This window comes from Trachinotus anak, unplaced genomic scaffold (genome assembly GCF_046630095.1).
Source record: "Trachinotus anak isolate AG129_WGS33_773 ecotype Australia unplaced genomic scaffold, CSIRO_AGI_Tana_v1 ptg000011l, whole genome shotgun sequence".
Taxonomy (NCBI): domain Eukaryota; kingdom Metazoa; phylum Chordata; class Actinopteri; order Carangiformes; family Carangidae; genus Trachinotus; species Trachinotus anak.
Genome location: NW_027273862.1, coordinates 14,417,684 through 14,427,295, shown reverse-complemented (window position 1 = coordinate 14,427,295; position 9,612 = coordinate 14,417,684). Strand labels below are relative to the sequence as shown.

Here is a 9,612-nt window from a genome sequence, read left to right as displayed (position 1 = left end):
CGTCATGAGCAACCGGCCGCTTGCGCCCCAAGAAACAGCCTCCAAACTACAACTTTTCTACAGATTTGGATAACACCAGTAGCGCGGAAAGGGATTACATATACCGAGACCCCGAAAAAGTTTGTAAAGTTGCACAAAACATTACACAGTGCTCACTTTGCGAGGCCGTACTTCCTGTTAGTGACGACGGTGTCCTGACCTGGTTTTCTTTCTGGCTTCGTGTTGCTTGCAGCGCGGGAACATTTTTAGAGTTCATGAATGTGAGGGTGAAGCTGGTGGAAACCAAATAACAAACAGAAATGGATCCTTCGGAGGTCGAGTTCCTCGCTGAGAAAGAAATGGTGAAGATAATACCAAATTTCAGTCTAGACAAGATCTATTTGATCGGGGTAAGTCAATCATTTGGCGTTAGACCTTAGCTCTAGTCGTCGGATTGCCACTAAATTTCAAATTCAAGTTTTCATACCTACGTTACTTCATGCTGCTAGTGTAAAGTAAGTACATTAAGCTGTAAGACCACATGTCGTCTATTCGTACCACTGGAGTTTGGAGCTGTATGCTGATGAAGATGGAGCCAGGAGCTTCGTATGCGTGTTTTGCACAATAAAATCAGTGTCCTCTGTCCTCAGGGCGACCTGGGTCCCTTCAACCCTGGACTGCCAGTTGATGTTCCTGTGTGGCTGGCTCTCAACTTGAAACAGAGACAGAAATGTAGAATTGTTCCTCCTGAGTGGATGGATGTTGGTAAGAGACAATATCTTTATCTGGCTTATATATAGTTCATGCAGGTGATAGACATGTTTTCAGAGTTGAATACCTTTTAAGAATAACTTAAATTCAGAATCAGCCACCCTGTGAAACTCTGATTTTTACCCTCAAACCTTTGTACTTTCTTAAAATTATTGTTTGTTTTTCCACTGAACCGAGAGGGTCATGTACATATGTTGTATCAGCTTGTTACAGTGATTGTTTGATTTATTCTTGACCACACAATATAGGTTTTTATTGTCACTTGTGGTCTGGCCGTCCTCTCCACATTTTTAAATGCCCTTGATGCAAAAAAATGTATCAACTGGGACAAATTTTCCATGTTTGCATTAGACAAGTGTTGATTTGTGATAAAAGTTGGATTATAGATAACTTCGTCATTCAGAATCAGATGTATGCAATTCACAAAGATTATTGTCTTTTAGTTCCTTTAGTGAATGGACGAATTAACCATAATATCCATATTGTTATTATTTCACCTAAACAGTGTACTGTTCACCACCACCATTCAGACGTTTTATAATTGTTGGATGACTGAATGTGGAGCTTTGTAGTAGCTTTATAAGCTTATATAAAGATGGTGTTATTCTTTATATTTATTACTGTAAATAAATCCCCTGAGAAGACAAAAACCAACCTTAGCTTAAGGACATTTATTTATTGACATACATCTGAATTTCCTCCACCTGGTAATTTGGTTCATTAAATTACTGTTTGGGACCTGCCTGCTGTTGATGCTATGCTCCAATCTTCAGAGAAACTGGAGGACATGCGAGATCTTGAGAGGAAAGAGGATACCTTTACACCTGTTCCCAGCCCTTACTACATGGAGCTGACCAAGCTGCTGCTGAACCAGTGAGTCTTATAAATTTAAGTAAATCCCATGCAGAAATAGGGCCTACCTTCTTATTATGCTCATGGTGTTCAAAGTAATTTAACAGTTTGTGAAAATGGTCCCGTTTCTCTGTATGTGGCACTCTACCTCACATGATGATTTGTGTATTTCTGTAGCGCATCTGACAATATTCCTAAAGCAGATGAGATCCGCACACTGGTCAAAGACATCTGGGACACACGCATTGCCAAACTCCGTCTGTCCGCCGACAGTTTCATCAGTCAGCAGGAGGCTCATGCCAAGGTAAAACTGATCACAAAGGATCATACGCTGTATCTTTCACTTAAAGAAACCACAATATCCTATTCACATCATTAGTTCATAGGATATTGTAGAGCTGAAAAAATAATTTATTAGTTGCTGAACAGACACTTTTTCAGCAACTGTATTGATTAATGTTATAGCTTCTCAAATGTGGACATTTGCTGGTTTTCTCACTCTGCTGTGATAGTAAACTGAATATGTTTTGAGCTGTTGGTCCTAGGAACAAACAATATAAAGATGTTACCTGGGCCTCTGGAAACAGGCATTTTACATTATTTTCTGACATGTTATAGACTAAACAATTAACTGATTAATCACCTAAATAACCAATAGACTAATCAATGATGGTAAAATAATGTTGCTAGGATATGGTCATTTGAAGTTCAAGAAAAATCTAAGCAACTTGGAATAAAATTTTTGTGCTCCAAAGACATCTTCAGGTGAGGAAAAACTGAGGATTCATTAGGTTAAGATGCCTTGATCATTCTTAATCAACAGGATTAACAATCATGGTCCCGGTGTCTTGTGAAATATTTAAGATTTTTCATTTTATCCTCACATTTTGTGGCTCTACAGCTCCCTGTTTCACTCTAATATAAAGATCTAGTAGATATGAGCACAAGCGTTCACCACAACCATTAGAGAATGAATGTCATATTTAATTATAGCTTGTTGAAAGCTGACATCATCTCCTGCCTCACTCTGCTTCCCTCTCTCTATAGTTGGACAACCTGACTCTGATGGAGATCAACACCATTCGAGCGTTTCTCCTTGACTCTCTCAACTGCATGTACAAACTACGTTCCAATCTGCAGCCTGGCTCCAGTAAAGGACAGTTCATGGACTATTGACCCACTAGATCAAGGCCTGCTGTGCAGGTTTGGATCTTGTCCCAAGAATTTGGGGAGGCTGGGGATAACACCCTAGACAGAAGTGTGTACTTACTGAGCAAGCTCTTCATTACTGAAAAGACATTTTTCTCTGAAACTGAAGAAAGCTGAGGAGTTTTACTCAGCCTTTTAAGGGATTATACTCCTCTCGAGGGAGCACACATTTACAAGCACAAAAGCGTTACGTTTCTGCTGTTTGCAATACATGTGTATGTAATTTAATATCATTTAGGATACTTATAGTAGTTTACAACAGCCACCATGCATTTGTATGTGATAAAATAAATGTATTAGTGTGTATATTCCTGGTATGTAAGTATGTACTTTTTTCAAAATTTTCCCTACGATTTTACATTTTTAATCATTGTCTATCTGCCGTCGTCATGTTTGTGTAATATTTCCTCTGAATTTTTGAAAATGCTTGAGAGTAGTGGAGTTTTTCTGGTTTGCTGGACTGACTCAGGTTTGCATGCAAAATTGTGGTATTGGAAAGTATATATATACACACAGATCATAGTAGCCTGACATTTCAGGTTTTGTATACAGGGCAATCTAAACTCAAAGTGACATGCTAATCATAAAATGAAGTGTTTGAAGTAATAGATGAATCGATAGAACATCAATTCCTTTAGTTTATTTTTTATTTTTAATCCCTTGTAAGGAAATTTGCTCTGTATTCGACCCATCCTAAATGTTAAGCAGCAGTGAGGAGCCATGGTGTAATGTAAATATTTTTGTTTTTTGAGGTGGACTGAAATCCACATAAATACAGTTCTAAACCAGGCTCACTGCATTTAGTGACAAGATATTACTGGTTGTGGTTATGATGTTCGGGTGCTTAAGTTAACAGGTTTATAAAGAATCTTTGCCAGGAAAGGTCCAGGAATCAGTTTTTTTGTTTAATTCATACAGTTAATGTTTGATTTTGGTTTGCTACCCTGTGTGGAATCGTCCACCTACTGCACCAGCACCCACAAACAGACAAAAGTTGGTATTTAACATTTTTGAAATATTTTATTTTCTTTTTTGTCTGAAATCACAGCCATATATTCATAAATACCTAATTACTACATTCAACAAAGAATATATTACATTACAATGAATTCAAACAAGTACATTTTAAAAACAGGATTTCACAGCATCTAGACATCCTCCACTGAGTAATGGGGCTATTGCATGGGCGTGCGTGGGTTGGAGAGACAGGGATGCTGGGTAAGGGGGCCTACTCTACTACACCTGCTTCCCCAGCTCATTGGCAGCTTCCCTCAGCATATGTAATCCCTCATTAACTGATAAGCTGTGCTCTTGGCTCTTTTCTGCGCTGTAAAAATGACAGACTACACTGTATCCCTCTGATCCTCTGAACTGACTCGGGCCTCATTTATAAAAAGATCTTATGATTAAATTGTTTCTTGAAGATGCTTTTAGATAAAGGAATTCTTGCAAGTATTTGAAAGGAGCGAGACATACAGGAGACACTTCAGTGTTAAATGTAGAGTGCCTTATCACTGATTGAAGTTGTGTCCATCATGTGGACTCCAACTCATTCACATGCCCCCAAATTCTTGAGGCACTTGTAAGTCATATATTGTATGTATGGGGTAGTTGTGCTTCAGACTTTTCTAAATTAACTTTCTGGACATTTTACTGTGAAATACTGAAATCACTCTAATCCGACCACCATAACTTAACAGTTAAATTCAATGCAATGATCCATTTGCCTCATAGACGGCCTCTGAGCTCCACGCGCACGTACAACCACAGGGCTGAGGCAACATGAGTACAGGATAGAAAGTCAGTGTAAAACTGGCAGAATCTCAGGGCAGAGCTGACAAGGAGGAGGAGGGCAGACGGGTTGTAAACAAGTATGAGGCCAGGTAAAACAAACCCCTCTGATTTTATATGTACTAGGAAATGCCCAGTTTGAATTGACCTTTTGTGTGATTTCCAGTCTATTTATAACATTGGCAACTTTGGATAGCAAGGCTCCTAAAAACGGGGAAATGCAGGAAGGAGGTGAGGGGGGGGTCAAAGGTTTTCAGCAGTGGAAGATGGCCATTCTGGTTTGAATGTTTGGCTACCCAATTGCAACTCAATTTAAAATTAAGGATCCAAGATGCTACTGTTTGTTTCTCATTTTGGCACTGTGTCCTCTCATGACTGCTGTTAAGGGCTGGATCTTGTAAGGCGTAACATTATGCAAACCGTCATACTGTTAGGGTCCAATGCTATATAATGTCATGCAAAGTGAGGTGAAGGTCCAATTGTAGGATAAAGCATCAAGAACCAGTTTCATCATCTGGCTGCTTAAGAGACTCTTCATGTCTTTAAAATACAAAATAATCAAGTAAGTCAAGTGACCCAAGTTAAAAAAAAAAAAAAAAAAAAATCTAAATTTTGTCAGTATTTCAACTGGTTTCTGTATGAGAATATCACAAGCTAACTAATCATGCCAGCAGCAGTGAAGCTGACTGGAGGAGTTGTTGAAATGGGCATTAAAACAGACAGACAAATGTTGCTGTGAAGTAAGGGGGATGAGAGGGCAGGAGCCGTGTCTCATGACCTCTGAGTAAGCTTTGCTGAGCTCAGAGGCCAGATGAGGTGGCTGTGGCTGGGTCTCAGCTGCACAGTGCCAGGAGAGAGTAAGAGGAGGAGGAGTGCATCCTGTTTTCTCTCACTCTGTTAAATGTCTCAAAATGAGCTGTTCTGGCCAGCAGCAGTACAAACACTAAAAGCAAGGCTTTCTTTTCCAACCCAAAAAGCATAAACATATAAAAATGGCAGGCTTTTTCTTTTAAAAGAACAATGATTAAAGTAATAAAAACATACAAAATTCTTTTAAGTCTTCATATTATATACAATACAAGGCCGAAGCACCTTTTAAAATTCTTATTCTCAAATTTTCTATTTTGAAATAAAACATTTCCTTAATTCTTTCCAAAAAATGTGCATTTTCTAAGTTCTTCCCTAATTTGAACAGTTCTTTGTTGTAACACAGTACCACCAGGTAGTTCTTCAGCTTTTATTCTTAAGTGCATTTCCAGTTCAAAAGCTCATGTGGCCACTGTGAAAAAAATCAGTCCCGACTGGCCAAAAGCCTTCGTTTGGAGCTTTCAAGTCTCTTGATGGCACCCCAGCTGGGGTGGCTGCTCCCTCATTGGCAGGATTGTCTGTAGATGTGGCGGTGAGGGATGCAGGGACTGAACAATAGAGCAGCAGGGACTGAAGAGTGTGTGAAAAGCAGGTGCGCGTGTGTGTTTGTGTTGATCTTCAGGTACTCCTGCCCTACATCTTGGGGTTGGCTACATTGGCACACATTCGTGGCTTGTGGCGCAGTCCCTGGCTGGCCACAGTCCAAAGACTGCCTGTCCTTCACTGAATGGTCCTGTCTCCTGTGCATTCATCAATCCATTCACTCCATTCAATCATTCATTCATTCATCTTATCTAGCCAGCCATATTCTCCTCTGTGGAGCCATGTGGAACAGGCCATGAAAAATAAACTCTGGGTGTCAGTCTGAAAAGGGAGGTGGCCGAGGCCTGGAGGCCATCAGGTCGGCGTGTTGGGGTCACCTGGGAGGGTAACCCTTGTAATGGCTGCCTCTCGGCCAGTGTGTCTGTGGCAGCGTCAAACACTTCCTGAAGTGCTCCAGCTCTGCTTGTAACTTCTCCCTTTCCACTGCCAGCTTCTGTCTCTGAGACATCAGCTCCTACACAACCGCAGGAGCAGAGAGGGAAAATATAAGATTAACAAAAAATAAAATAAAATTACAACAACAATTTGATTGCAGTTGTATTAATACAATGAAGGGACAAAAATAAGAAGAATAGCATGACTTGTCCTGAACTGTGTGAGATATTTTATTATTTTTCAAGAGGGGAAGCGTCTAGTTCTGGGATTATACAAGTGGCATTGATTTCATACTATGTCACACATCAGCACCTCCTAAAGTTCAGTAATATTTAGCTTGGGAGGCTAAGGATAACATTTTGTCCCAGGCCTGTATCCTAATGTTCAATAAAACATGATTAAATTTAATTAGCTCTTTATTAGCAGTTTGGTAACATTCTCATCTTGGATTATCAAAAAATCTAAATGAAAGTTTTTGGATGTCAGGGTTCACTTGCTCTAGCCTTGTGCTGTATTTTCAGGCTTTTATACATCCATGCAGAAATTGCCAAAAATGTATGTATGTTTTCATGGCTTGCAGGAATACTTCTCTTTTGCATTTTTAACCAGCAATTCATGCACTGAAAATTTAGCATGTTCCCTCAACTCGCAAGTCGTCAAGCCTGGCCTGTGATTTAATTACTTCAGTTAGTACTAGTACAGTTTTTAAGCTAATTAGTTCACCCTGTGCACCTAGTGTATCATCATGAAGGACAGTAAAAGAAGTGAAGCGTGTGTGCATCTTACCCCCATGCTATGTGACAGCTGCTCAGCAGTCAGACTGAGGTTGTAGTTCTGAGCTTCTAGTCTTCGACACTGGCTCTGCAACACTTGTCGCTCCAAACTTTGCTCTAGAGGACAACACCAAATCAGAGAATAGACCAGGGCTGGGATTAGTGAAAAATGTAAGCACAAGGGCAGTGAACACTGACCTCTAAGCAACAGAGCAGATGCAACAAGGCTAGTCTACCTCAAGCAAACACATCTTCGTGTTTGGAGCTTTTAAAATGCACCAGTGACTCGTGTGATGAAAAGGTGGGACTGACTATCAGTTATTTTAAATGAATTTATGGTAGAAATCCTGATACACATTTATCTGCATGTAACTGAATTGTGATTATGAAGGATAAATAGCACCTTCTAGTGACAAGAGAATGCCACTACAACTACAAGTTTCAGTCCTCTTGAGTATATATCTTTTTAATTGTATTTTATCTGTTTTATAGTTTTTGTTATGATTCAATTTTACTATTTTGTCAGTCACCTATAAAGCTTAATGTCGCACCTGTATGAACGGTACTATACAAAAAACAATCACATCACAATTAATACATCTAATCTCAGAAACAAAAGTGTGGCTGCTTACCTTCAACATATTCCTGATAAGCTTCAAATATAGATTCAATCCCCTGCCACTTGGAAGAAGGACCCTCCTCTTCCTCCTCATCCTCTTCTTCCTCAGAGTCCTCTGGACCAGACAGGTCCTCTCTTGTCCCTGAGGGCTCCCGGTGAAGCGGTACTGAGAAGTGCTGCCCGTTGGACTGAGGGTGAGAGTGTGAGAGTGGATGGGGAAATGAATGTGCATTTGAGTGAGACTGTGAATGTGGCTGTGGTGGTCGGCCAGGGGCGCTCTGAAGCTCTGGAATGTTGTAGTGAACAGAGGACTCCTGGAGGTGGGACGACTCCGACATCCCTGTGGCTCCACCTAAAGGACAAGATAGTATTATTAATGACTATTGAACTATTGAATTAAGAGATGACAAAATAGACAACAATTTTGGTAATATATTAATCGTTTAGGTTATTTATCATGCTGCCCATCAGTCACCTTTGCAAAGATGTTTCTGACTGCTGCTTGTGTGGCTCACCTTTGTGTTTCTGCAGGGCCTTCTGAGTGGACTGAAGCACAGATTCGTGGAACTGCTGGGCAAATTCCTCTGGGGTGAAGCTGTCCCAGGGTTTGGTGCGTCCATTGACGCTGTGAAGGCCCTCTTTAGCCTGAAGGGGGAGTGGGGGCCGCAAGCTGTTCAGCAGACTGGAGCTCCTCTTGGAGATGGGTCCCTCACTGGGCCCCCGGGCCTTGTCTGGGTAGACAGCTGGAGAAGGGGGTTCCTTTGGTCTTAATGTGTCCCCAAGGGGTTTTGGATGGCCATTGGGGGACGCTGGGCAATGTGAGGAGGGGCTATGTGGTCTGACATTGTGGTGGTCCTCTGATTCAGAGGGAGGCTGGGCGAATGCAGAATCTGTAATTATTTGAACATGTGTTAGTCATGATGAGGTCAAGATCCACATTACTACAGATGGAACGTTGCAGTTAGAAATCGTAATTACTTTAGATGCATCTTTCATCCAAATACATTATACAAATGAATAAACACCACTCTAACCTGACATTTCAGGGAAGTGAAAGTGTTCATGCTTATTAGTATGTGTCTCACCAGAGTTCTGTGCTGAAGGGCTCTTACACAGCGGATGAGGGGCATGTCTGATGGTGTCTAAGGTTACACTCTTTTCTTTAATGGCCTGAAGCAACTCCACCACTCTTTCATTATCTGAGAGACAGGGGAAAAAATACATCATGTAAACCTTTGTAGCACTAGTCATGTCAGTTCTGTCTTATTCACAATTTCCTAAGCACACTCACACAACTCTAGTTATGTGAGTGTGTAAGGTTGAGTGGAGCTTGACAGTGTGGGAGGCTGTGCGCTGCCATCTGTAGGCAGCTAACAGTAAATCAAGAGGATTAGACTAGGATAACTGTAAGCCCACTGCTGCCCCTCCCAATTCCTCATCAGTATACTGTGTGTTTCTGTCTGCGTGTATAATTGTGAATGTCTACAAACAGAACCCTTCTAACTAAGACAATTTAAAGCATTACATTATGCATACATTGTTAATTATATGCTGCATTGTGTGACCCCTTTGTGGTTTCTTTCAAAGCTTGAGTCAACATGTTAATGACAATGCAGTGCATGTAATGCAGACAGAGTTCAGCTGAAGGAAAGCATCAGAGAGTAGAGCCAACAGATGATGACTACTGCTTACTAAAAGCTAAATCAACATGCAATCAGTCTTCTCCTTTCCTTTAATGAAATGTCAAAAAGAGGAGACATAATATGAGTAATG

At 40.7% G+C, this 9,612-nt stretch overlaps 2 protein-coding genes across 6 annotated transcripts in view; one reads left to right on the top strand and one right to left on the bottom strand.

Moving 5' to 3' along the window:
* The first annotated feature begins 215 nt into the window (after positions 1-215).
* On the top strand, positions 216-3,117 carry gins2 (GINS complex subunit 2). Its single transcript, XM_071488253.1, has 5 exons — positions 216-389; positions 630-744; positions 1,524-1,623; positions 1,780-1,906; positions 2,650-3,117. Exons 1-5 carry the CDS (start codon positions 300-302, stop codon positions 2,776-2,778), a joined length of 561 nt encoding a protein of 186 aa, XP_071344354.1. The 5' UTR covers positions 216-299; the 3' UTR covers positions 2,779-3,117.
* A 694-nt stretch (positions 3,118-3,811) lies between these two features.
* gse1b (Gse1 coiled-coil protein b) overlaps positions 3,812-9,612 on the bottom strand; it is a 165,921-nt gene continuing 160,120 nt past the window's right edge. For all 5 annotated transcript variants that reach the window (XM_071488246.1, XM_071488247.1, XM_071488249.1 and 2 more), the window contains 5 exons: positions 8,925-9,038; positions 8,355-8,729; positions 7,853-8,191; positions 7,234-7,337; positions 3,812-6,526 (listed from right to left, as the gene is read on the bottom strand). In XM_071488246.1, the coding sequence (XP_071344347.1) occupies positions 6,386-6,526; positions 7,234-7,337; positions 7,853-8,191; positions 8,355-8,729; positions 8,925-9,038 (1,073 nt within the window). In that variant the 3' untranslated portion in view covers positions 3,812-6,385. The remainder of the gene's footprint in view (positions 6,527-7,233; positions 7,338-7,852; positions 8,192-8,354; positions 8,730-8,924; positions 9,039-9,612) is intronic.

Bases quoted from the DNA above. Each gene is read 5' to 3' on its own strand.
- gins2 (XM_071488253.1), top strand. From the start codon at position 300: ATGGATCCTTCGGAGGTCGAGTTCCTCGCTGAGAAAGAAATGGTGAAG. The intron at 745-1,523 runs GTAAGAGACAAT...TCCAATCTTCAG, and splicing joins TCCTGAGTGGATGGATGTTG to AGAAACTGGAGGACATGCGA. The intron at 1,624-1,779 runs GTGAGTCTTATA...GTATTTCTGTAG, and splicing joins ACCAAGCTGCTGCTGAACCA to CGCATCTGACAATATTCCTA.